A 27,719-nucleotide genomic window follows, 5' to 3' on the forward strand; every position below is an offset into this window, starting at 1 on the left:
TTACTATCCCTCAGGAACAGAACCAGTTCCAGCTCATTGCCCAACAGACAGGCTCTGCTCCTTCCCATTACATCCAGTCCTGCCCAGAGCAGCCTGAAGGTTTAAAAGGCCTGACAAATGTGCTATAAACTAGAGTAATTTTCATTGCTGGGTAGAAAGTTCAGGTGCAGTCCTGAGCAATGCCTAACATTGTCACCCATCACACAGGAAAAAGTATAATTTGTTCCGTTTTCTAAAAATTTAGATTTTTAAATCCATTATTCCAACAAGGATTTGACTTCGATGTTTAGGAAGGGGATGGAACCTATAGACGGAGACTCCTGTCCAGGGTTTGGGACCAACCACGGACCTGGAACACCCTTTATTTTGTACCCGTTGTCTTCTGCACTGTCTGGGCAGAAGTCAGCCACCCCTAAGGCAGGAGAGCGGGCAGTTCTGCAATGTAGTGAACAGACTTGCAAGACAACAAATTCTTTTATTTGCCATTGAAGAGCCACGCAGGTATCCAGAGATAGGGTGCTACTCTAATCTCACCTCCTCGCTGGGGTAATGCCACAAAGGCTTTGTTGTTCAGTGGCTGTAGGCACAGCAGCTTCTCAAAGAAAAAGAGGGTTTCCTACAAAGACTTACGTGAGGCTGACGGGGGAGAGGACAACCAGAATGGAAACAGTACCAGGGCACTCAGCTTCCCTAGCCAAGTTCAATGCTGACACACATTTCCCTGCGGTAGAAATACCCGAATGTTACAGGGCTAAGACTATCTGCCTTTAACTCCTTTTCAGTATCAACAAAATTTGGGGATTCTTTTCAGGAAAGCGTTTGTAACTTTTGTTTAAGGAACAGGATGGCGATGGCAGATACTTAAGGCCATTTATCCATCAGCTCTGTCTTCCCCTTGACTATCTTAATGCCTCCTACCTACCAACTTGGTGAGACAGACTATCTGACTTCAGGCTACTTCCAGGCCTCCCTTGAGAGGAAACACTGTGTACATAAGTTGATGGCACTGCTCCCCACACGTTTTCCTCAGGAGTTCCACGGTCAAGGCAACGGTGACAGCTAGTCATCCACAGTGATGTTTCGGAAAAGGTACGCCATGGACTCCCCATTGTGGATTCTCCGAATTGCTTCAGAAAGAATCAGACTGATATCCACAGTCTTTATCTTGGGACACTGCAGCTTCTGCACCTCGTGAGGGACAGTGTTCGTCACCACCACCTAGTCATTGCAGCAGTGGAAGATAAGCACTGTTACTGATGTGTCCCCAGCGTGGTCACCCAGAAAAGTCTGTCCCACATTTAGTTCCCACAGCCCAAGTTCCAAACTACAAAACCTTATTCCACGGAGTATAGTTTTTACAGACCAAACTTAACTGACCTTATACAAGAAAAAGGTTACATGGTTCAAAACATAAAATTACGAAGGTCATGGTCTACTTATGCAGAAATAGTAGGGTGAGGCCCAGCACCACGCAGAACAGGAAGAATCCAAGTCTTGAGAGAAATGCTACCACGGTACCCAACTATACTGAGATACGAACCATGCTGAAGTACATAAAGCAAACCTTTATGACAAGAGACATCTATTCCTAACTATACATCTGTCCCAACACACTGCTAGCCACCAAGGGCACTACTTCAGAGGTCCTCTGGAGAGGGGTTAAGCAACATTGATGGAATCATTTTACTATTCACAGAAAAGAGAGCAGCAAATTCTAGGCCCATTAAGCGCAGACAGACCTCATCAATGGAGGACTCCTCGATCAGGCGGGGGGCCTCCGCAGACAGGATGCCATGAGTGGCCATGACGTAGATCTTGTAAGCACCTCTCTCTTTCAGGATCTCTGCAGCAGCAACAAAACTTTCCACATCATCAATAATGTCATCCTGAGGAGAGGCCAGAGTGAGTAGTAAGGAGCTACCCTCTATCTCTATAAACACACTCCTCTTTGCTCTTCTCTGCACTTTGTTTCAGAGGATCTCCAACCGGAGACCAGAGCCACCTGCCTGGGCCCAAGACAGAACATCGGGCAGGGGCAACAACCGTGTGGACCGTGCTCTGTGTGGCTGTCAGTACAAAGAGCAGCAAAGCCTGGCAGTCACCTGTGACATGCACAGCTAGAGTTCCAGACTGCCAAGACTCATTTCCCTGTTGCACACTTCTGATTAATCCGACATAGCTGGTGTCCCATTTACTTTTTTTCAAGGCAAAGTGAGATGACAAGAACACAGAAATAAAGCAAACCATTGTAATCAGGCCCGGCAAAGGCATTCAGAGCGGGGAGCAAACAGATCCTGCTGAAGCACGAAGAATGGGACACTTGTTCTCATTAGTGAAAATGGAACCGCTCATCTTTAGTTCCTCACGTGGCCCTAAAGCTGAAGGCTGAGTAGGGTAAGTCAGCTGCTCTGGTGGAACCTAGACCCCTTAAGACAAAGGTTATTTATTGGGGTTGGGATTTTCTTATAGCAGATCCTATGCTCTTTTTACATCTGTAGGTTATAATAATCCCTGTTCAACTACCTAAAAATTTCTACTTGTCCTAAAGGAGTTTGGGTGAGAAAGGATAGATGGATCCATTTAACTCCATCATCTTTACTAGAAATATAATCCCAAAGTGGACAACCTACAAAGAGCCAGCGGTGTCATCTGTGCACACGAAGGATGACACGTGACCGTACCACTATGATTGCGATGCGCCCGCCAACATCTCCAACTACGGTTATCGGTGGCTTCTCTTTGGCCATCATCACTAGCAAAATAAAACAAACCACAAGATTCTAGTTAGTCATGTGTCACTAAATAAATATAATTGCAAACCCATTCCCTGGAAGCAGTGAAAAAAATTATTAAAAAAAAACAAAGGGCAACCCTCTTGGGTCTCCTCCCTCCTCAGGAGCTTTGTACTATCACTTTGCTGTCACTCAATAAACCTTGCTTTGCTGCCCACCCCAATCAATCAATCAATCAATCAATCAATAAGGCGGAGGGGGGGAATTCTCCGAAATGAATCTCGGGGCTCTCAGAAACAGATTTTCTAGGGGTGCCTGGGTGGCTCAGGTCGTGATCCCAGGGTCCTGGGATCGAGTCCTGCATCAGGCTCCCCGCTCCGTGGGAAGCCTGCTTCTCCCTCTCCCACTCCCCCTGCTTGTGCTCCCTCTCTCGCTGTGTCTCTCTCTCGGTCAAATAAAATCTTAAAAAAAAAAAAAAAAAAAGAAAGAAAGAAAAGAAACAGATTTTTCTAGAGCAGTGTTGTCCAATACAAACAGGTGAGCCATATGTAATTTTACATTTTCTAGAAGCCACATTAAAGAGTAAAAAGAGGGGCGCCTGGCTGGCTCAGTCAGTGGAGCATGCGACTTTTGACCTCAGGTTGTGGGTTTGAGCCCCGTTGGGTGTAGACATTATTTAACAATAATTTTTTTTTTTTTTTAAGATTTTATTTATTTGACAGAGAGAGACACAGCAAAAGAGGGAACACAAGCAGGGGGAGTGGGAGAGGGAGAAGCAGGCTTCCCACCGAGGAGGGAGCCCGATGAGGGGCTCGATCCCAGGACCCTGGGATCATGACCTGAACTGAAGGGAGATGCTTAACGACTGAGCCACCCAGGCGCCCCATAAATTTTTTTTTAATTTTAAAGATTTTATTTATTTATTTGACAGAGAGAGACACAGCGAGAGAGGGAACACAAGCGGGGGGAGTGGGAGAGGGAGAAGCAGGCTCCTGGCCGAGCAGGGAGCCCGATGTGGGGCTCGATCCCAGGACCCCAGGACCATGACCCGAGCCGAAGGCAGACACTTAACGACTGAGCCACCCAGGCGCCCCATAAATTTTTTTTTTTTTTTAAAGATTTTATTTGTCAGAGAGAGAGAGAGCACAAGCAGGGGGAGCGGCAGGCCAAGGGAGAAGCGGGTTCCCCGCTGAGCAAGGAGCCTGATGTGCGCTCAATCCCAGGACCCCGGGGTCATGACCTGAGCCGAAGGCAGACAGACGCTGAACTGACTGAGCCACCCAGGCGCCCCAAAAATAAAATCTTAAAAAAAAAAAAAGTAAAGAGGGACGCCTGGGTGGCTCAGTTGGTTAAGTGTCTGCCTTTGGCCAGGGCTCCCTGCTCAGCAGGGGGCCCGCTTCTCCCTCTCCCTCAGCCTGCCGCTCCCCCTGCTTGTGCATGCTCTCTCTCTCACAAATAAATAAAAATAAAAAAAAAGTAAAGAGAAATGACTGAAATTAATAGATTTTATTTTAGCTGGTATATCCAAGACATTTCAGTATGTAACTGATACGCAAATCTATTAGATATTTTACCTTTTTTTCATCATAAGTCTTCGATAGCTGGTGTACATTTCACAGAGTCAGCACTTCTCACTGAGACTGGCTAGCCATGTTTCAAGAGCTTAAGGGCCACATGTAACTACCAGCCACCGGTCCTCAGACACCACAGGCCCAAAGACCGAGTGGCAGAGTGAGGAAGATCTTACCACACACAGAAGCAGCACTGCAATACCAGGCAAAAGAGAAATAATCTGACTCTCGCTGAGACTGATAAATGCAAAATATTACTGATAATTACTGATAATGTAAAATAAACGCCACTCTGTAGAAAACCAAACAGGTAAAGGCTGCCAGACAGAGAGCCAGCTTTACTTCATTTTCTTCCAAAGTGACTTTATTTGGACAATGTGACCTTATTATCACATGACTACACAACTGACATCATAAGTTTCCTGAAAATTAGGGATGTGAAGACAGTAACTATGACTCCATCATTCCTTCCTGATATTTTTTAAAGATTTTACGTATTTATTTGAGAGAGCGCGCGCGTGTGCGCATGAGCAGGGGGAGGGGCAGAAGGAGAGGGAGAAGCAGACTCCCCGCTGAGTAGGGAGCCCCAACGCAGGGCTTGATCCCAGGACCCTCAGATTATGACCTGAGTGGGAGGCAGACACGTAACCGACTGAGCCACCCAGGTGCCCCCATTTCTTTGTGATTTGACTGGCCCTTAAAGTACAGGCTTCCTATCTCACTACATAATTTATACCTGGAAAAGGCCCATCCATGTACAGACAACTCCAGGATAGAGAAGGGAAGTAAGAATTTACCCTCAAAAGGTTAGTAAACAGAAAGAGAAAGAGAGAGAGAGAATTTCAGAAGAACAGGCTAAGTATTCTTTTAAAGCTTTTTATTATTCTGAAATATTAAACCAGCAGTGGGAGAGGGAAAAAAGAATAAAACTCGGAGTAATTCTCTGGGTTAGCAACTATCAGCAAACAAACCACTTTAGCAGATTCCTATCTACAGGTACTGTGAATCTCAAAGAACAGGTGTGCCTTTCTACATACCAGCACATCGGCCAAGCTGAAATCCAACACTATTTTACTGGCAAATTTCAATCAACATTTCCTGATTTCCCATCCCAGAAACAAGGGCAATTTTTTGAACTTGGGCAGTCAAAAAGCTCTGCATATAACTACCACCTAAAAGAAGGAGAAGATAAACCACCAACATTAGGAAAGGCTTCCCTAAATTCTGTCTAAATTAGGCCATGTGGGGGGCACCTGGGTGGCTCAGCCGGTCAAGCGTCTGCCTTCAGTTTAGGTCATGCTCCCAGGTTCCTGGGATCAAGCCCGGAGTCCAGCTCCCTGCTCGGCGAGGGAGGCTGCTTCTCCCTCCCACTCTCTCCTTATCCATTTTGATTTTGGTCTATTTTTAGTTCAATGGAAGGTCAAACTTTATCAACAGACTGACATTAAAAAGAGATAGAATAAAATAAAGTCTCCAGTAGGACTGGAACTAAAATCATTCTCAAAGCTCACGACTCTATCCACATGCAAGCAAATAAAAACTTACATTTAATAGATGCTCAAGAGGAGCTAATGTCTGTTTTCACTTTAGTGGTGAAAACCACATCTTCATTTGTAAAATTATCAAGCCAGGAAAATCAAGCCAAAAAAGGTGACTTTCTCTCCTTTTTGCGATCCAAACTCTTAATTTTCACTACTGTGGCAAGCACAGAGCAGTGTTTAGAGAACCAACGACATACAAACCTTTCAAGTTCATTAGATGCCCTTGCCACCAGGATGGAATGAACTCTATCTTACAAAACAGAAAAATTTATACAACTTCACTTTTAATTTCTCAACTTTGGCACTACCGACATTCTGGACTAGAGAACTATTTGTTACACTGGAAGGACATTCAGCGGCTTCTCTGGCGTCTACTCACAAGATGCCCGTGGTACCCTCCCTCCCGCTGGGTGGAGAGACCAGCAACGCCTTCAAACATTGTGAAATATCCTTGGGGGGGGGGGGGGACAAAACCAAAGATTCTGAGAGTGAGTACTTTTGGTCTTGTCCTAGCACCTCAGTATCTTCATCCTCATTTCTATTTTATTTTGAGAGAAAGAGAGAGAGTGCATGCGTGCGGGCAAGCAGGGGGAGGGGCAGAGGGAAAGAGAATCTTTTTTTTTTTTTTTTTTTTTTTTTTTTTTAAAGATTTTATTTATTTATTCATGAGAGACAGAGAGAGAGAGAGAGAGGCAGAGGGAGAAGCAGGCTCCCAAGGAGCAGGGAGCCCGATGCGGGACTTGATCCCAGGACCCTGGGATCATGACCTGAGCCGAAGGCAGACGCTTAACCATCTGAGCCACCCAGGCGCCCGAGGGAAAGAGAATCTTAAGCAGATTCTGTGCTGAGCTGGGAGCCCAACTGGGAGCTTGATCCCACGACCTTAAGATCATGACCTGAGCCGAAACTAAGTCAGTCACTTAACTGATTGAGCCACCCAGGTGCCCCTCATCCTCATGACTATTTTTTAAGATTTTATTTACTTATTTGAGAGGGAGCGAGCACACACACAAGCAGGGGGAGGGGCAGAGGGAGAAGGAGAAGCAGGCTCCCCACTGAGCAGGGAGCCCAAGGCAGGGCTGGATCTCAGGACCCTGAGATCATGACCTGAGCTGAAGGCAGATGCTTAACTGAATGAGCCACTCAGGCGCCCCTCATCCTCATTACTATGAAGTAAACTATTGAAACACACTGGAAGCATAACTGATATATAGATATGAAGCCTATTTAATTTGGAAAGTATAATTACACAAAACTAGCATTTTTTTGAAGCATTCCCTTGCCCAAATCTGTAAGAAGGAATCAGAGAATGATCCTATGGCAACTGTAAAAGTTGTAATGTAAACATACTAACAGGTCTATGAGGGAACACACTGCTGTACATCACCATATAAAATATTACACTAATTTGGCAATATCTATCAAGATAACGTTTGACCCAGAAATTCTATTTCTCGGTCTTCATCCTGTAAGTACACTGAGTCACTTATGAAAGAACGTTAGTCAATGTGAGTCACAGGGAGTAACGTGTGGTGACTGAGCGCACGCTCCAAAGCCCACATCTTGGTTTGTAAATACCACTTTCCACTAAAGGAACTGGGGCTGCTCGTTGAAATGACTGATTCCAGGACTAAGAAAGTACGAGATAAATATGGAACCTCTAGTTGGACCAGGAAGTAAGGAAGTATCAAAAAATGATACGAACATGTCAAAAGAACACAGAGAGGGGCTTGAAGAGGCGCCCTTTGGCCAAGTCTAAGACAAGATGAACATTACAACAAACAGTAGCAACGGGTTAGAACACCCGGAATAAACTAAGATTCTATGAATCCATTCTGATATAAGTGAATGAATGAATAGGGAAGAAGGGGAATTGGAAACATCACCACTTGACCACAATCACAGTAATAACTGATTCAACCTAATATGAGAAATAAGCCTCAATAAAGCGATATTCTATAGAACTGGCCTGTATTCTTCAAAAATATCAAGGTCATAAGAGACCAAGAACAGAGGAGCTGTTCCAGATTATATGAGACTAAAGAGAAAGGTCAACTGAGTCCGATGTGTGATTTTTTTTTTTTTTTAAGATTTTTATTCATTTATTTGAGAGAGCGAGAATGAGAGAGAGAGAGCGCACATGAGAGGGGGGATGGTTGGAGGGAGAAGCAGACTCCCCGCTGAGTGGGGAGCCCGATGCGGGACTCGATCCCGCGACTCCAGGATCATGACCTGAGCCAAAGGCAGTCACTTAACCGACTGAGCCACCCAGGCGCCCCCGATGTGTGATTTTTATTGGGTTCCGGGCCAGAAAGAAATGATTTTCCTTTGTTTTAAAGGACGCAGTGGGACAACTGGTAAAATATGAATATGGTCTACAGATTAGGTAATAGTATTGTAACAATGTCAGTTTCCTGAGTCTGATAATTACACTGTGGTTGTGTAAGAGAGTATCTGTTTTTTGAAATATTTAGTGAAGCATTTAGGATACAGGACATTATGTCTACAACTCATCTCAAATGGTTCAGAAGAAAAGAGTATGTATATAAATGTTAAATCTGGGGTCTCTGAAGAGTAGAGAGGAATTCTGTATTATTCTTTCAACTTTGCTCTAAGACTGCAGTTTGTTCAAATTAAAAAACTTCATTGCAAACCCCAGCTCCACCAGCTCCCGGCTGTGGCTCAGTTGCCTCACCGGCAGAATAACGCCTAACACAAATACCTACAAGGCTGTGTGAAGACAAAGTCTGAAGATCTACTGAAGAGCTAAGAAAACTCTTGGCACATAAGGGCTCAAAAGACGTTTATTACTGGCGCTTTTTCATAGCCAAAGACTGGAAAAACGCACATGTTCGTCAACAGGGGACTGATGAAGAAAATTTTTGTCTATCCATAAAACAGAACACTCACGAAACTGTGAAAGGCTGAGGGAGCTGTACAGACTGGCGGGGAAGGAGTTCTTGAAAGAGAAAACCGAGGGGTAGAACAATGTGGTCTCATATACTACTGCTGTGCGGAAATGAGAGAAAGAGAAATACATTATTTGCCTGCATATGCATAGAGCCTCTGAATGGATATAAGAGACCAACTACACTGGGGATCAGAGTAGCTGGCTGGGAGGCAGGGGGACAGAAAAGTTTAGGTGGGGTAGGAAAGTTTTTTACTATAAAGAATTTTATACTTTTTAAATTTTCAAATATGGGAATATATAGCCTAGTCAAGAACTCTAATTATGAAATCCTCAAATAAAATTCTGTAATACCAAAAATTTAAATTAAAAGAGTTTATTACTTGTTTCTCTTGTATAAAAAATCTCCAGGGGCGCCTGGGTGGCTCAGTTGGTTAGGCAGCTGCCTTCAGCTCGGGTCATGATCCTGGAGTCCCGGGATCGAGTCCCGCATCGGGCTCCCTGCTCAGCGGGGAGTCTGCTTCTCCCTCTCACCTTCCCCCCTCTCATGCGCTATCTCATTCTCTCTCAAATAAATAAAATCTTTAAAAAAAAAAAAAAAACCTCCAAAGTTTACACCTTAGACAGGAGCCTGTCTGAAGTAGCCTGTCTGGGGTATAACCATTCTGGTATTCCCCTCCCCACCCATTAATCTCTGTATGTTTCTGAGCTATGGCAAACAGATACAGATTTTAAAAAGAAATAATCTCCTTCCTCTAAAAAATATACTTTTATCTTCCGGTATAGAATGCCAGTTATTACCACTCAAAATCCATGGAAATAAATAGCCTCCACACTGCTGGATTAATAACAATTTAGTCAGGGGGCACCTGGATGGCTCAGTCGGTGAAGCATCTGCTTTCAGCTCAGGTCATGATCTCAGTCCCAGGATCGAGGTCCACACTGGGCGGCGGAGGGGGTCCCCTGCTCAGCAGGGAGTCTGCTTCTCCCTTTCCCTCTGCCCCTGCCCCTTCTCTCTCTCTCTCTCTCAAATAAACAAAATCTTTAACAAAAAAAAAATAACAACTTAGTCAGGGATCAGGTCAAAGGGTTGTATTACTAAAATAAGTGTTAAAAGTTACCTGGATCACCAAAGCCTGGTATATAATCAACGGTTGCTATCGCCCACCTTACCAAAATATAAAAGCTTAAGATTTCACACCTACAATTTTTTCACTAAAGCTAAAATTACTTCATACTCTCTGAATGCTAAGTGCTACCCAGATTAGTTCAGTTGTCCTTACACAGTCTGTGAATATAATGCCATCTCCTTTTACAAAAGGGGAAATCAATATAATACCATTCAATTATCTAAAAATACCAAGATGGGTGCCTGGCTTGCTCACTTGGAAGGGCATGTGACTCCTGATCTCAGGGCTGTAAGTTCAAGCCCCACATTGGGTATAGAGATAACTTAAAAATAAAAATCTTTAGGGGCGCCTGGGTGGCTCAGTCAGTCAAGCATCCGCCTTCAGCTCAGGTCATGATCCCAGGGTCCTGGGATCGAGCCCTGCGTGGAGCTCCTTGCTCGAGGGGAACCTGCTTCTCCCGCTCCTCCCAGCTCAGTGCTCTCTCTAATAAATAAAAATCTTAAGAAAAAATTAAAATTTAAAAATTAAAAAAAAAAAAATCTTTAAAAAAATAAAATAACTTTTAAAAAAATACCAAAATAGCATACATCCATATACGTATTAGCTCCTAGCCATTCATATTACTCAAAACTTTCTTCGATTTACAAGTGAAATAATAGAGCTCATCTTACACGGCAACTCCAGACCCGGGTGGACAGTAGCATTTTTGACCATCGGGGGAGAATGGCGACCGTCATCCATGTCCAGCTCTGTACACTGGGCTTCTCCGTGGATCACAGCTAACCCCAGACGGAGTCTCTCAGCGTATGACTGGGCCCTACGAGAAAGACAAGAAACAGGGAAATCCACGGGAAGAATACCCAAGTGTTGCTATCTCATCACTATTAATCATCAAATGAAAACATTACTCAAACTTCTAGGGACACGCAAATGATTTAGACAAATCGGAAGATAAGGCCCAGACCAGAATGTAAATGCCTCAAGAGGCACAGTGAGGCACAGAAGTTGAGACGTGCGCCAGCATCTGATTCTAGATAATTTCAGTTCTACCCTTTGTCCAATATTCTAAAACTCATCTTCAGAAGATGGAACTCTGTTCAAAAAGGTCTCTTAAAAAAACCACTGCCTAAGAAATGCTCATAGCCCTCCGCCGTCCTTTTCCTGAGAACCTGAAGGAAGAACTTCCTTTTCTCCCACAGGAAAACCGAGTAACTCAGGGACCGCCTTGTATTGTTTGGAGAATGGCGATAAAGCCCTGGTGGGGAACAGGACAATAACGTGGGGGAAGCTGGAGCCAATGAGCTTTTCCAGGCCATGTGACAACAGACCCTGAGTTCCAAAACAGCTCATTTTGCCTTGAGAAGCTCCCGAAAGGAATTTTTATGAATGTCCAACTTCCTTACCTTTTGGCAGCATCAGGAGACTTAGCCACAATGACTGCATTCCTGTAATTTGGAATCTAGATTTGAAGGAAAAATAAGAAAATACTGAGAAGTTATCACAAAGTAACACCTGGATGCTGGTATGACACTTTTTCCTCTCATAACAATGATCCATACTAGCAAGCAAATAACACTAGAATTTCATGGACACGTTTAAAATTTAACACTTAACAATTAACATCATTGCAAAAGTACTGCTACTTCAAGAAGATAAAAAATAATTACTTCTTAACACCTTCATTTAAGAAAACATAAGCAAATTGCTAAAGATACTTAGAAGGAAATCCATTTTTAATGGCTTTAAAAAAATGATCCTCCATGCCTACATGCTGACCCTATCTGGCTGCCTCAGGCATTGAGACTTAAGGGAAAGATATCTGATGTGCCTTTCAATATTGAAATCTGATACCAGAGAAAAACTACATAGGGTCTCTTTTGAGGACAATGGGGTGTTTGCTGGTGGCTCCTCACTTCTTCCTGGATATACTGAAGCAGGAAAGGTGAGGCTCTAAGGTTGTCCACGGGAAAGCTGAAAAAGCCTTGTATTTCCTTTTGATGAAGATCCATAGTGATAATGTGAGTTAAACCTGAAATTTTAAAACAAAAAATTACAAAGTTCACCCCTACAAGTTAATGGCTACAGTGGACACAAATTAGACGCCCACTCCTGTTTCCTAACCGAAGACTGAAAGCAGGGAATATGTTGTGAACAAGCATATTAGTTACAGATTTCATTGGTAACCTTAACAACACTTAATGAACTAAAGAATGTTGTCAAGCCTCATGTAAAAGAGCCTATAACCTTCCACATGGACAGAGAGCTAAAGCAGAGAAAAAAGTGCTCTCCCCTACTACCATAACTAGCTTGGTCCTGAAAATTAAGAAAAATCAGGCAGAAGCAAAAATATTAATATGGAATTAATAAACACTGAAGAAGTAATGGATGTAAACAATAGTAAGGCCTTGATTAAAGAATCTAGGAAGAAATGTTAAAGGCCTGTGGCTGGAGCGGAAGGAATAAGAACACAAAAGCAAAGTAATAGACGTATTAGAAGAAAATTCCATATCGAAGAGTTTGGAACAGTTTCTAAACGTCATAAAACAATGAGTCAAGGAGTACTCTTATAGAACAACAATAAAGACATACTCTTATAATCACTCGTGCTGAACAAATAAAAGGTACATATATAAAAACATTGCAAATGGACGAAAGTCACTGCAACCCTTCTAGAGCAAAGAACCAGTATTACCCGTTCCTCCCCAAACACTACACATTTTTAGAGAGAATGGAATCCAAATGTTTCTCAGGACTTGAATGTATATTAGAGTTTTTAAGTAAACATACCAGGCAAATAAAATCCCAACTGCTATCAAGTGTCATTACATTTGGCTCATAGGCCAGAAAGCATGTTACTGCTATAAAAACACAGAATAAGAGCAATGAGAATGAGCTGCTATACAGAAAGATGTCAGAGAGGGAGGAAAAGGAGGATTACGTAAACTGGAGAAGCAGTAAAAGAAAAACCCAGTTTTAATATTATGTACATAAATGGAATCTAGCTAATAACCAAGGCAAACAGGTAAATCTACACCTGCAGCTCAAAAGATCCCATATGGACGCCAGGATCGCAGCTAAAGTTTTCATGAGAAGATGAGATGGCACAGAATGATGAAAAAGCCCAGGATTAGAGAAGAGACAAGGTCACTCACTGTCAAGTAAGACAAAGAGGAAGGGAAAACGTAAGAGTTTATACCTCGGCTCACATATCCCTAACCAGGACTATCAAAAGTAAACAGGAAGAAAGGAATTAGTGAACAACACTTAAAGAAAACAGAGGTCCCAAATTAGCTCTCTGACGTAGGGCCTAAGCTGGTGCACCAAGAGTCCTAAATGACAGGGCGGGACCCCCGGGGCCTGCGCCCACACTCACCCGCTTTCGCCAGCATGGACGCCAGGAGCTTGCACACAATGGAACCCCGCTTCCTCATCTTGCTCTGCTTGCTGTAGGGGAAGTAAGGGATGACTCCGATAATGTTCCTGGCACAGGCAGTCTTCAGTGCGTAGGCCATGATCAGTAGCTCCATCACAGCTGTGTTCACATCTCTGAAACGGGAACAATTTGTATTTTGGGGTCAGGTTCATTGAAACGGCAGCATTTTAACCTGGGCTGCCAAGATGGGCATCACGGACATTTTGCCATCACACCAGCTGATGACGGCACCTCACCAATCCAGGGGAAAGCTTATTAGCTCTTCTTTTGAGCTGTGGTTTGCATCTGCAGTTACGTAAATCCAGTGCCCAGTTATCCATGCTCACCTTTGCCTGGATCTTCTGTCGGTGACATGGTCACTGGGGTGGCACACGAAGCAGATGTCAGCTGCTGGCCAGGGCGAGCCAACACCTGCGGCACCGTCCCAGGGACCATAGGCTCAGGCCAGCACACCAGCCCCTTGCTTCCTATGGATGCCAAGGGAAACCCACTGCCCTGCTGTTGAGCTGCCAGGGCCAGAAAGGATTTGTTCTCTTTGTTCTTCACAGGGTAGAGGGTAGGGGGGAGGATGGGGAGGTCTTGGAACTAAGTTTACAAAAATCTCCTCATTCCTTTTTTCTAAAGATACACAGATGCCCGACAAAGATTACCCAGAGAGACAAAGAAAGAAATATGAATCTGGAAGATATTCAAAGGAAAGGCTACTTCCGATTTTAAGGAATGTGGATTGCTACCCCTTGCCATGACTGGTCGAGCCTAAGGTGGGCTCTGCCCTTAGAAAAGGTGAGAACCTTAGGGTAGAGGGAAGCTCATCAGTGGGGCCATGAGCTGAGTGCCTTGCATCACTCCAGCCCATGTTACCTGGGAAGGTCTGGGACTAGAGCCAAAAGTGGCCCTAACAGGATCCTCCCCGGGTTTCAAAAGAGGTGAGTTTTCAGAGAATGCAGCTTGTTGCTCCTGAGGGCGGACTGGGTAGGAGATGCAGTGGACCCTGCCCTTGGGGACGGGCCTGGCTTGGGAAGGGGCCTGGCAGATGCCTCCTTAGCCTGAGCCTGGAACAGATTCTCACAGCCAGGGAGACGAGTTCAATGGCTGCGGTGAGGTACCCTGCCCGGGGGCCTCATAACCCAATTCAGATCACTTTTCCCTATCCCTCAAAGAAAGGGAAACAAAGGTGAGAGTCCTGAAGTCCTTCGGATACTCTTCCAATGCTCAACCTTCCCTCTCTAGCCTCTTCCCACTCCTCCATGGATTATCCAAGAGTCCTCAAACACCCCCTCTTTTGGATCAGGAGTGTACCTCCCTCGCCTTCCCGAGAAAGAGGATCATTTCCCATGTAGTTTCTACGTGAGGAGTAGACTCTCAGGTGTCAGTTCTTGAATTGTCGATACATAGCAGTGATGCTGCCCTCATTTAGAGCAAAACGGAAAGCTTGCCGTCAACATAGCAGAGACTTCAAAATGCTTAAGTAGTTAAATGAAATACTCATCATGAGATTGCTTTTTAGCCTGAAGGACAGAGAGACCATATCTTCGCAGTCTCCCAGTCTGTTTGCCTCTCTCCCCAAGGGCGCCCATCCTTAGTACACCCGGGAGTGAGACACTGGAGACACCGTCCTCTGACAGTGTTTTCCACGTCCACATTCAACTTAGAGAACTCCCAACCTCACCTCTGTAATTTGGATTTCTTGTAAGTATTTCAGGGTTCTGTCATAAAAGCATTTCTCCCAGAGGGTAGATATAATTGATTCAGGATCTGACTTCAAGACAACTACAACATTCCTTTTGGATTGCTGACAGGTTACACTATTTTCCAGTTGTTTCCTTCCTCTAAAATATACTGGAACATTTTCCTCCTCATCGTCCCAAATTAATAATGTCCCAAGTCTGGCATCAAAAGGTTAGAGGACACACAATCTTTTGGTAAAATCAGGACAAAACACTTATCAAACACTTTCAAGGTACTTGGGAATTCATTATACTTGGTCAATGTTAGTTCATTCATACATTCAACAAATATTAATTGAGCAACAGGAATCAGGCAGTGTTAGGCGGTGAAGATAAAATGGCAAACAAGGCTGACGACATCTCAAGAAAATGCCAGAGACCCACACTGGACCACCCTTGTGGTAATCATCTGTCCCAAGAAGGAGCACATCTAACTCAATATTCTGCCTCCCAAAGGCTTTCATACTTGATTCCAGAGGGGAGAGCGTCCCTTCCCCCATCACATCACCTAAATTGATGCCTTGTGGGTTCTGAATGTTCAGCTGGAAGGCTACACAGTACTTGAAGGATAGTGTGTAAAGAACTCAGGAGTCCACATCTAGACTAAACACCGGGCATCATATACAATATAGCAAAAATCCTCTTCTGCATACAGACTGTTGGTCAATGTTAGAAATACAATCAGAGCTTTCTCAACCTTCCACTGGTGTGATAGTGTGTGGCAGGCAGCATAAAAGCTCCACTGGCCGTGGATTTTTTTTTTTTTAAAGATTTCATTTATTTGACAGAGAGAGACCCAGCAAGAGAGGGAACACAAGTGGGGGAGTGGGAGAGGGAGAAGCAGGCTTCCCTCCAAGGAGGAAGCCCGATGTGGGGCTCGATCCCACGACCCTGGGATCATGACCTGAGCCGAAGGCAGACGCTTAACAACTGAGCCACCCAGGCGCCCCCTGGTCGTGGTTTCTTACGTCAGCTGTCAATGCAGCAATATATTCAGAGTTGAAGTTAATTTAATAGATTCTGGAAGAGTATCTGTCCAGGTGGTGGGCTCTTAGCTGGCCTTGTGACAGCATTTATAACACACAACCACAGGCTACAATGAGGTTTCGCTAGCACACCACAAGGTGGGCCCAGATAGTAAGATGTTAACGTAACAAGATGAACACTTTCGGAAGGGCCTTGATTTCAGTATAACTTTCCTTCCATTAATTACTAATTTCTGCCATGAGGTTTCATTTTCTACTTGTCCCTTTTCCTAATGACCTATGCCAAGGGATTCAACATCCTCCAGCTCAAGGCTAAGGAAAGCCTCCCATGCCCCACCCCTTTGGTCAGGAAGGCGACAAAAGAGCCTTTGTCACATTGGCTTTCCCCATGCACGGCCGGACACCAGACAAACTGGACACCAGGCAGTTAATCTGTGGGCTAGCAGGGTGAAGAGAAGTTGGCTGGCGGCCTCTACTTTGTTTATCTGTTCCCTAAGACTGTTCCAAGTACATCCTGGCTAGTTCTTGGGGCCTTTGTATCTAAGTAGGACAATCTTAATTGTTTACCAACCGACTCGTTTTTCTTTCCCCTAAGATAAGCACATCATATTAAATTTGACCCTTACTGCTCTGTCACTTTTGATAGACAAGGACAAATGTAAGGAAACAGACATGGTCTATACACATCAATTGAACAGAAGGGGACTGCAAAGACAGGCCAACACCATAGATGAAAGTCACGAGGGCACGGAATGCGGTAGGATTTCCCCCACCCCCAAACCTAAGAATTAATCATCTGCAGCAAATAAGTTGTAAATGTGCTTTTAGTGACCCTTCTTACATTACACCAACACACTAGAGCTTGTAACATAAACAGGGAAATTGTCCCTCAAGAAACACTTGGTAAGGGCACCTGGGTGGCTCAGATGGTTAAGCATCTGCCTTCGGCTCAGGTCATGATCCCAGAGTCCTGGGATCGAGTCCCACATCGGGCTCCCTGCTCCTTGGGAGCCTGCTTCTCCCTCTGCCTCTCTCTCTCTCTCTCTGTCTCTCATGAATAAATAAATAAAATCTTTAAAAAAAAAAAAAAAAAAAAAAAAGAAACACTTGGTAAGCTTCATATCCATTTTACTTCCCTTGCTCAGTATAACTGAAAGCTCCTCGAGTATCACACATTTCACTCATGCAACAAAATCACTTCCTTCTGAATGGCTTTTTGCCATTTCCAAATAATTAAATTCCACCCGCAGCAATCAAAAATGTACCTTGACTGGAGTGGTCACAAGAAATAGGCTGTAAGCTCTGAGTGGTTTCGGAAGGTGAGCCCCAACGCCGGAGGTGTTGGGGCGGCGGCCGCAGCAACAGCAGTGAGGACAATGCAGCCTTACCCTTCGCCAAGGACAAAAGCCAGGGTGACAAGCACAACGCCAGAGGGCAGCCTCGAGGGGTGTCCGAGGGCCCTCGCTCCGCAGCATCGTACTCCCAGGAAAGACCCACAGGTCTTCCCCTCCTTTCCAAGGTGCAGCATCAAACAAAGCACTAGGCAAGAAGAATGCCATGACCAGGAGGCAACCAGCACAAAACCCAAATTGCTGGAGGACTAGAGGGCGACAGAGGAGTAGCCACCAACACTGCGCCCTATCTACCAATACTACAAAGGCCGGGATCCTCGCACCCAGCAATCTAGTTTCTCGGAATCTTCCTGATCACCGCTAAGACAAATAGGACGCAGGCAGGTTTTTGCTGCAGGCACCTCTGTATCGGCTACTGAGGACTGATTCACCGCCCCCCGCCCCAGGGGGAGGGAGGAGCTGAAAGTTCCAACCCTATAACCGGCTGCTGTTGGTCCCCTGGTAACGAGCCCCCATCTCAGCATTACCTAGGTGCTTTCCAAAAACCACCTCAGGCATGGTTGAAAGGGGGCTTGTTAAATACAAAAGACACCTTCATTGCTCTTATCCCTTAGGAAATTCCAAGGGTTTTAGGAACTCAGCACCAGGAAAGGAAGACCAAACATGTATTTCTTTCTCTTTTTTATTTATTTTTTAATTAAAGATTTTATTTATTTATTTGACAGAGACACAGCGAGAGAGGGAACACAAGCAGGGGGAGTGGGAGAGGGAGAAGCAGGCCTCCCACTGAGCAGGGAGCCCAATGCAGGGCTCCATCCCAGGACCCTGGGACCATGAACTGAGCAAAAGGCAGACGCCTAACGACTGAGCCACCCAGGCGTCTTTTTTAATTAATTATTTAAATTTTAAGCAGGCTCCACGCCCAAAGTGGGGATCAAACTCACAATCTTGCGATCAAGAGCTGCATATGCGCTCTACCGACTGGGCCAGCCAGGCTCCCCCAAATATGTTTTTTTTTCTTTTTTCTTTTTTAAGATTTTATTTATTTATTTGACAGAGAGAGACACAGCGAGAGAGGGAACACAAGCAGGGGGAGTGGGAGAGGGAGAAGCAGGCTTTCCCAAGGAGCAGGGAGCCCGATGCGCGGCTCGATCCCAGGACCCTGGGACCATGACCTGAGCCGAAGGCAGACGCTTAACGACTGGGCCACCCAGGCGCCCCCCCAAATATATGTTTCTTATTACAAGTCACATTGTCACTGAGGCTCAGAATAGCTTCCAAGCCCGATGTGGTTTAAGGATGAAAGATGATACAGGTAAGTGGGTGCGCACTGCTGGCGTTCAGCGCCGTTCTTATTACTGACAGTCTCAGGAATCTAAATCAACCAAGATACGAAGGTCTGCATTTTTCAAAGACACACATAGCCTAACTACCCCATTCACTGGGAGGGGATCAGAGTAGATAATCCCACAGGGAAGGTCACCCTCAGGTAGGCTAGGATTTCCCTAAGGGAAGGGGTGGCAGATGCTATCTACAATAGACAGCTAGAAATGGGCCACTGTGTAAAAAAAAAAAAAAAAAAAAAAAATACAGTGCAATCAAAAGCTAATAATGTACCATATGCTGGCTAACTGAACATAAATAAATAAATAAAGTGCAAAGACTGTCTTGATGGGTACAAATCGGCAGCAGTTATGCATTGCATTTAACAACAAAAAGCTTTTTAGCAGAGCGGAGCAGACATGGACTAGGTTCAGTGCATATGGAGGTAAGGAAGGTATTTTTCCCCTTGAGTGGTTTAAGCTTGGATAGGAAGATCAATAGTACAATGTGACAAACAGGGTAGGAATGTTAAAAGCCTACAACTGGATTTTGGTAAGCATTCAGCTGAACATGCAAACACATTTATAGTGAAAGAAAACTCAATTGTTGTTTATATGATAACATAGTAAATTGCATCACTAAGATTTTTAGAGGAAAAGGGATACATAAAGTAGTGCTAACTCTTACCTGGGTATTGTCTGTATAATGAAAATATCTTGGCCACGAACAGACTCTTTTATTTCAACTCTTGTTTCTGAAAAATAAAAAAGTTCTATTGTTTAAGAAAAGCACTTTGTGATACAATAATTAGGCAGCAGTTGGAGGGAGTAGAGATGAATCTAAACCAACACTTCATCTAGTGCACCAAAATAAATTCGGAATAGATCTCAGAATGACAAATATGTATACAAAAAATGTGAAGCTAAAGGGACAATAAGCCAAAAGTATGCCAAAAGGCAAAAGTAACACCAACAGGTCCACAGAAAATCTCAAGGTTCAAAAAAGAAAATCCAACACCAAAATAAAGATGAGAGGCTTGGGGAAAAGTCTACAGCAAATAAAGAGGTCAAAGGTTAACATCCTTCTTTCAACAAATGCCAAGGCCTCCTCTGTGCCAGGCCCTGTCCTTCGGGTCCTGAAGTGGAGGACGTGGGCCAAGTGGATGAAGACCTATACAGCAGAGACAACGCAATGCCAAAGGCTGGCAGACTTTTCAGGCCAATGTGCCAGAAAAAGACCAAGAGATGGGGTACCTGGCTGGCTCAGTCGGGAGAGCAGGCAACTCTTGATTCCAGGATTAAGAGTTGAAGCCCAATATTGGGCATGGAGCCTACTTAAAAAAAAAAAAAAAAAACTCAACAACAAAAAGAGGGGCGCCTGGGTGGCTCAGCTGGTTGAACGTCTGACTCTTGGTGTCAGCTCAGGTGGTGATCTCATGGGTCGTGGGATCGAGCCCTGCATCGGGCTTCCTGCTCGGTGGGGAGTCTGCTTGAGGATTCTCTCCTTCTGCCCCTCACTCCATTCGTGCACACTCTAATAAATAAATCTTAAAAACAAGAAAAGACCAGGAGAGAGAATAATAGGGCTGGAAACAATGGCCTCACTGCAGGCTGGAACATGTACCGAGGAAGGGAGCACGGAACATGCAGAGATATGGGGGCAGAGCGTGCCACGCGGAGGGCTAGCCAGTTACCCGCTTGGAAAGCACAGTGAATGAGGAGGAGAGAGAGAGGTCAGGTAGCCAGCGGGGGCCAGACCATGCAGGAGTCTGGACTTCATTCTAAGGGTGACAGGAGAGCCACTGGTGAAGGAGTCAAGGATGGAGGGGGTGTGACCTCTGACTGCTATGTGAAGAAAACTGGAGGGCGACAGTGGCAGCAGGAAGGCTACCCTAGTTGGTTCTGAAGGAGTCCCGGCAAACAAGGACAGTGGTCCAGCCAGGAGGGCGGCAGCGGAGGTGTGAGAAGCCGACAGACTGAAGGTGTAGTCGTGAGTCACAGCACACATGTCAGACAGGATGGACGATGAGCAGCGAGTGGGCACAGCTCAGATCCCAAAGGGCCCTGGGTGGATGCTAAGGAGACCGGACTCTAGCCCGAAGGATTTCAGCAGTGAAAAGTCAAAAACAGTTGCATTTTCGAAACACCTTGGTGGAGGTGAGTAGAATGGCCTAGGGAGACTGAAAATGGAGGCAGGAAGGTCTGTTAACAAGCTACTGTAACAGCCAGAGAGAGGGGGAGGAGAGGGGAGGAGAGGGAGGGAAAGGGAGAAGAGACCTAGAACAGTGATGGAAGGATGGAGAAAAAGGTCTTTTTTTTTTTTTAAGATGTTTTAAAAGATTTATTTATTTATTTGAGAGAGAGAGAGTGTGTGCAAGCAGGGAGAGAAGAGGAAGAGTCTCAAGCAGGCCCCTAGCTGAGCGCAGAGCCTGAGGCAGGTTCAATCCCAGGACCCCGAGATCATGACCTGAGCCAAAGCCAAAAGTCGGAGGTTTAACTGACTGAGCCACCCAGGCGTCCTGATAAAGGTCTTCATGAAACCACCTTCTCCTCCTCCGGTGCTTATTTTCAGGAGATTCCCAAATGCCATCACCATAAATTAAGATCGTTATTGCTAAATAGAGTAGCTCACCTATCTGCCTTCACCTTTAGGGGTTTTTTGTTTTCAAAGATTTGAGAGGGCAGGAGGAGGGGCAGAGGGAGAGGGAGAGAGAATCTCAAGCAGATCCCACCCACTGAGCATGACTCGGGGCTGAGATCATGATCTGAGCAGAAATCGAGTCGGACACTTGATGGACTGAGCCACCCAGGTTGCCCCCATCTTTAGGTTTTTAAATATCAACATCTCCTGTCTTGGCAGTAAAGTTTCTAGTCACCAAGCAGAAAGTTACTAAGTATGGGGACCCCTGGCCGGCTCTGTCAGAGGAGCATGGGACTCTTGATCTTGGGGTCCTGAGTTCGAACCCCACATGGGTTGTAGAGATTACTTGGATAAATAAAACTAAAAAAAAAAAGTTACTAAGTGTGGAAGCTGGCTGAAGGATATCTAGGGGCTAATTATAACACAGATGGAACTTATAACATCCTGGGTGTTAAGTGCTTTCCACTAAACTATCCATTAAGTTACCTTTCCCTTTTCAAATACCTTGTTTTTTTAGATCCCTGAACATCATTATGTCTCAGTAATTTATCATAGATAGTTATACCTTAGAAAGAAAAAAGGAAGCACAGGGTCATAAACCTAGGTTTCAACTTTGCAAAAATAGGTCCAAATTATTTTATATTAATTTGTCTCCGCAGGGCATTATAGTCTGAAGTATGTGGCCCCACTAGGGAGACTGATGATGCAGCATTTCCTAGGACACTGGCCATCAACAAAGGGCTTTCAAGCATTATCGTTTAATGTTACAATTTTCCACAGAAATGCGGACAGCAGCAAAAATGGGTTATCAACCCAGGATGAGAGTGTACAAGAGACCTGAGAGCAAAATTTGCGGATGAAAGAACTCAAAGATGGTTTTTCAATAAGTCACTACTACCCGGTAACAGATTGCTCTTGATACCAGTTGATGACCTAATGAGACAGATAAATGTAAAAGGTATTTATCAAATGTAGCCCAATACAGAAGAAAAAACATATTCTCTACATTTCTCCTTTTTTCATTGTAAAATGACAGGACATTTGCATTATCTTGGGAAGAGGGGAAGGAGACTAAGAAAGAGAACAAAGAAAGAAATCAAGACTTGGAGGGAAGTAGAGCGTAATGGCTGAGACCTGATGTTAAAGAGAAAAATGTTTTTGTGTTGCATGTAATATCTGACTTTTAAAAACATGTCTGTTGACTAAACAGAGTTAGAGAACAAAGGATGTTTAAGAAATCATTTTAACTCACCTCCATTGGTCTCTTGATAGACCACAGATTTCCCCAATTCAGCACCAAGACGCCTATGCAGGGGGGAAGGCAATTAAGAATGCTCTTTTAAAAAAAACCCTCCAGTTCATATGCGTAGTTTAACAAAAAGGCTAAAATAACTAGACCAGCAGTCTTTCCCAAAAAAACCAGACAGTTCAGAAAGTTTAACGCATTAAGAACTACACATTTGCTACCCCTCCGCAAGCAGCTTCGAGCACCCACCATTTCGTGACACACTCCTCTACCGGGCTCTGCGACCAAAGTTTCACGTCCACTTCATTGTTTTCTGAATCATAACGGCCTTGCAAAATCATTCCCAAACAAACGCATGGTTATTAGCACTAGTTGCAAAACCACAAGCCAGAGGTAAAGGCCTCAATTGTCAAAACATATATAGACTTCAGTGCCATTAACCAAATGCGGTGTGAATCTTGTTCGGATCCCGATTAGAACAAACCAAGTATACAAAGCCTTTTTGAGAGAGGGAGGGGAATACGCACAAGGATGGATACTAAATGATAACAAGGAATTAACGGCATCAAAGGTTTTTGTTTTGTTTTGTTTTAAAGATTTTATTTTTAAGTGAGCTCTACACCCAACGTGGGGCTTAAACTCACGACCTGGAGATCAAGAGCTGCATGACCTACCGACTGAGCCAGCCAGGCACCCCTGTGGTCGATTTTTTTAGTTACCAGCTAGCATTACCACTTTGATGAGTGAAATATTATGACGCAGGGGTGGTATCTGTTTAGAAATACTCCAGCCAGGTGTGCAGTGGAGCAGTGAGCAAGGACATGGGGTTTGAGGTTTGTATTGAGATGGACTACCGCGGCTTTCAGGGCTTTGATGACACCTCAGATGCAAGGCCTTCTGGCCAAGCGTCAGCCATTTCAGACTGTCGAGTGTTCTTGTACCCCGGCGGGTAGCAGCTTTCTCTCAAGTTTGCTGTGGCTCAACCAAGAAAGGAGACATACATAGATTTCTACAGAAATTACGATTCCATGATCGATTTTGAGATGAAGAAGGCTGGTATCTTATCTTTCAGAGTGCAAAGTGATGTTGGAACATAAAGAATTTCTGTGGGTTGCGTTCCATGAAAGTCTGTCACTGACCTGTGTTCCCCAACTATGAAACACGAATCCTGGGGTATGAAATAGTTTCTCTTTCTTTTTTTTTTTAAGATTTTATTTATTTATTTATTTGAGAAAGCGAGAATGAGAGAGAGAGAGAGAGAGCACATGAGAGGGGGGATGGTCAGAGGGAGAAGCAGACTCCCTGCTGAGCAGGGAGCCTGATGCGGGACTCGATCCCAGGACTCCAGGATCATGACCTGAGCCGAAGGCAGTTGCCGAACCAACTGAGCCACCCAGGCGCCCTGAAATAGTTTCTCTTGATAAATAAACAGTTAACAAGTAGTGTGCACAGTAGGGGTACCTGGGTGGCTCAGTCGTTAAGCGTCTGCCTTCGGCTCAGGTCATGATCCCAGTGTCCTGGGATCGAGCCCCGCATTGGGCTCCCTGCTCCGTGGGAGGCCTGCTTCTCCCTCTCCTACCCCCCCGCTTGTGTTCCCTCTCTTGCCGTGTCTCTCTGTCAAATAAATAAATAAAATCTTTAAAAAAAAAAAAAAGTAGTGTGCATAGTATAAATAAAAAAATAAACTTATTCCAGTCAGGTCTACAAAGGAATACTATTCAGCCTTAAAAAGGAATGAAATTCTGATACATGCTATAATATGAACCCTGAAAAAGTTGTTATTCTAAGTCAGACACAAAAGACAAGTATTGCATGATTCCGTTTATAAGAGGTACTTAGAAACAGGCAAATTCGGACACAGAAAGTAGAATAGAAATTACCAGGGACTGGGAGGGAAGGGATTGGGGAGTTAGTTGGATATGGAGTTTCTGTTTGGCATAATGAAAAAGTTCTGGAAGTGGATCCTGGTGACAGTTATACAACACTGTAGATGTACTTAATGCCACTGAATTATACACTTAAAAATGGTTAAATGGTATATTTTATGTTATGTATATTTTACCATAATTAAAAAAAAATACTCCTTAGGGTGCCTGGATGGCTCAGTCAGTAGAGCACGTAACTCTTGATCTCCTGGTCATGAGTTCAAGCCCCATGTTGGGTATAGAGCTTACTTAACAAAAACAAAACAAAACTCCAGCCAAAAAAAGGTGAGAGATGGGGAAAGTAAATGAAATAAGATTAACAAAAAGTTGCTAAATTGAAGCTGGATGAAGGACACTGGGGGTTAATTCTAACACACGTGTAACTTACATACATCCTGGGAATGTAACCCACCTTTTTTATTGATTAAAGTGCATAACCAAAAAAGTTTGAAAATTCCTGCTTGGAAGTTCAGATCCAAAAGCAATCAGGAAATAAAATATCATAACCTCAGGGACCTTCAAACTTTGCCTAGTGGTAAAGGCCTTTTTTCAAATAAAATCTTACTCAGAAACTCCAGATATGAAACAGATAAAGGAAGTATTTACAAATATTATTTACAGTAATTTAAAACATTTCCGGAACAAGGTAGGGAAGAACCTAATATTTAAAAAGCAAAACCGGGTGCCTGGGTGGCTCAGATGGTTAAGCGTCTGCCTTCGGCTCAGGTCATGATCCCAGAGTCCTAGGGTCGAGGCCCGCATCGGGCTCCCTGCTCTGCGGGGAGCCTGCTTCTCCCTCTCCCTCTGCCTCTGCCTCTCTCTCTCTCTCTCTCTCTCTCTCTGACTCTCATGAATAAATAAATAAAACATTTAAAAAAAAATAAAAAGCAAAACCACTGACCTTTTTAAATGTGCCCTCCCCCCTCAGCAAGGTCACTGTCGTAAATCTGACCCAAAATAAACAAATATGAGCTTTATATTTAAAGTTAGCATTTTAGGGCGCCTGGGTGGATCAGATGGTTAGGCGTCTGCCTTCGGCTCAGGTCATGATCCCAGGGTCCTGGGATCGAGTCCCACATCGGGCTCCCTGCTAGGCGGGGAGCCTGCTTCTCCCTCTGCCTCTGCGCCTCTCTCTCTCTCTCTGACTTTCATGAATAAATAAACATTTAGAAAATAAATAAATAAATAAAGTTAGCATTTTAGTTGGCCTCAAAAAGCCAGACATTTATCAGGGGTTAGAAACAGAAACTAGGTAGTAGATTGCAAAAGGATTTACTCTTCTGAACTCACTTAAAACTCCAAATGAAAAGAACGTAGGTATTACTGAGTAAATATGACTAAAGTTTCCCTTCTACATTTCCATCTAGAATCTAAAAACCGATTCTTGCAATTATTTATCAACTCTGAAAAATCCAGAGGAACTCTAATGTAAATCGCTTAAGATACGAAAATGACTTTGAATGTTAAAAAACAAGCCATTCATTTTATATCTTAACGTTTGTCACTCGTTTATCTGGAAAGGGCTCCTAAGGCCCTTCCTTTACATTAGAGCTCTGGGACTCTCCAACAGAGCCAAGGAGAAAAGAGGTATTAGGGGCGCCTGGGTGGCTCAGTTGGTTAAGCGACTGCCTTCAACTCAGGCCATGATCCTGGAGTCCCGGGATCGAGTCCCGCATCGGGCTCCCTCTGATCCTCCTCCCTCTCTTGCTCTGTCTCTCATTCTCTCTCTCTCTCAAATAAATAAATAAAATCTTAAAAAGAAAAGAAAAGAGGTATTATTCAGAGAGCCAGTGTGAGCCCCTGCTCTGCTACATGCTTTACCGTCATTATTTTGTTCATGCTCACGACGTTCCTGCCCAGTAGATAGCACCGTCCCTATCTTACCAGTGAAATTCAGGAAAATCAAGTGTCTTGCCCAGTGCCACAGGGCTAGTAAGGGGCAAGACTGAAAAGGCATCTCAGAGCTGTCAGATCCCAGAAGCCACTTGAGATCACTGGCTTCCTTGGGTTGAAAACATACGGAGAGGCAAAGACTTTAAATGATCGAGTCTAAAGTCGACTTGGGAAATACGATTAAACTTATCATTTCTACCAACTCCGACAAATCTGTTCCCCTGGAGTCGCCTTGCTCTCACTGCCCTCCCCTCCACCTCTGCTTCACTGGTGCATCCTGCGCCTTCCACCTGCAAGGCCCTGAAGCCGCCCCCCTAGGGCCGCCGTCCCCCAAGTGTAGCAGGTCCCCAGGCCCGGTCCTGCGTGTCACAGCTCCGGGACCTGCGGGCCTCGGGCCCACCGAGGAGAGCTGGGGGGGGGGGGGGGGGGGCGACGACCTGTCTCCGAGGTCCACTCCCGCCCTGGGACAGGGAGCCGCACCCAGAGCCCCCCGGTCCAGGCGCTCCCTCGGGGGGTGACGGCAGCCTTCCCCACCCCGGCCCGGGAAGTGGGAGTGGGGCGAAGGAGAGAGGGCGAGCGGTGCAAGGAACCCGGCGCGGGGAGAAGTCGGAGAGTCGGCCGACCCGCGCCCCCGCTGCAGAAGGGCCACCCGCCAAGAGTCGGTCCAGTCCAGGACCCGCATGACCGCGGCTCCGCGGCCCGCGCGCACGGCGACGCGGAGGGAAGGGGCGCCGCGACACCCCTCGGTCAGGGCCCCGCCCCGCCCCCTTACTCGGTGATGCGCTTGGCTAGCTCGGTGCAGGCGGCCGTGGAGTTGGCCGAGAAGACTCGGTAGCCGGTGCGGGCGGCGTTCATGGCCGGGCGGGCGGCGGGGCGGGCTCGCGGGGCGCGGAGGGTCGAGGACGCGGAGAGCGGGGGCAGCAGCAGCAGCTTCTTGGGCATCGTCCGGCCCGAGGCGCGGTTACGACCGGCCCGCGCCCGGAGCGGCTCTGACCCAGGCGGTCGCGAGGCGCGGGGTCCGGCTGGGAAAGGCGCCGAGAGCCCAGGCACGGGAGGGGAGAGGCCCGAGACCCTCACAGTCCTCGTACCCGAGGCCGCCAAGGGCTGGGGCGGAACCCACGCTCGCCGCGACCGGCGTATCAGCCACCTCAGGGCCAGAGGCGAGGACACCGCCCCCTCTGGGACTCGGAGAGGCGCCGGCTAGAGCGTCCCCGGAGCCGCCATCTCAGATGAGGGCAGGGCGGTGGGCAACCCTTCCAAAGCTTGTTCGGCCCAGGGAAGCCTCACGAACCGCTCCGCTGCTTGCTTTTGT

At 45.5% G+C, this 27,719-nt stretch overlaps 2 protein-coding genes across 4 annotated transcripts in view; one reads left to right on the top strand and one right to left on the bottom strand.

Annotated features, from left to right (window-relative positions):
• Positions 1-27,719, top strand: part of LOC113939299 (60S ribosomal protein L35a-like) — a 426,207-nt gene that overhangs the window by 286,272 nt on the left and 112,216 nt on the right. The gene's annotated exons all lie outside the window — the stretch shown is intronic.
• On the bottom strand, positions 456-27,649 carry PRPSAP1 (phosphoribosyl pyrophosphate synthetase associated protein 1). Of its 3 annotated transcripts, none has more exons than XM_027625113.2 (10): positions 27,180-27,649; positions 22,596-22,648; positions 19,391-19,457; positions 13,256-13,428; positions 11,796-11,911; positions 11,286-11,341; positions 10,554-10,699; positions 2,682-2,752; positions 1,740-1,886; positions 456-1,218 (listed from the first exon to the last, which is right to left on the bottom strand). In XM_027625113.2, the coding sequence occupies exons 1-10, from the start codon at positions 27,347-27,349 to the stop codon at positions 1,060-1,062; spliced, it is 1,158 nt and encodes a 385-aa protein (XP_027480914.1). In that variant the 5' UTR covers positions 27,350-27,649; the 3' UTR covers positions 456-1,059. The 3 variants fall into 3 exon arrangements, with proteins under 3 accessions (XP_027480914.1, XP_027480915.1, XP_027480916.1); XM_027625114.2 differs by lacking the exon at positions 27,180-27,649 and adding an exon at positions 22,839-23,095 and having other exon boundaries at positions 675-1,218; XM_027625115.1 differs by lacking the exon at positions 22,596-22,648 and having other exon boundaries at positions 675-1,218; positions 27,180-27,298.

This window comes from Zalophus californianus, chromosome 16 (assembly GCF_009762305.2).
Source record: "Zalophus californianus isolate mZalCal1 chromosome 16, mZalCal1.pri.v2, whole genome shotgun sequence".
NCBI lineage: Eukaryota > Metazoa > Chordata > Mammalia > Carnivora > Otariidae > Zalophus > Zalophus californianus.

Bases quoted from the DNA above. Each gene is read 5' to 3' on its own strand.
- PRPSAP1 (XM_027625113.2), bottom strand. From the start codon at position 27,349: ATGCCCAAGAAGCTGCTGCTGCTGCCCCCGCTCTCCGCGTCCTCGACC. The intron at 19,458-22,595 runs GTGAGTTAAAAT...TTTATTTTTCAG, and splicing joins CTATCAAGAGACCAATGGAG to AAACAAGAGTTGAAATAAAA. The intron at 2,753-10,553 runs GTAAGATGAGCT...TTATTTTGCTAG, and splicing joins CCCGGGTCTGGAGTTGCCGT to TGATGATGGCCAAAGAGAAG.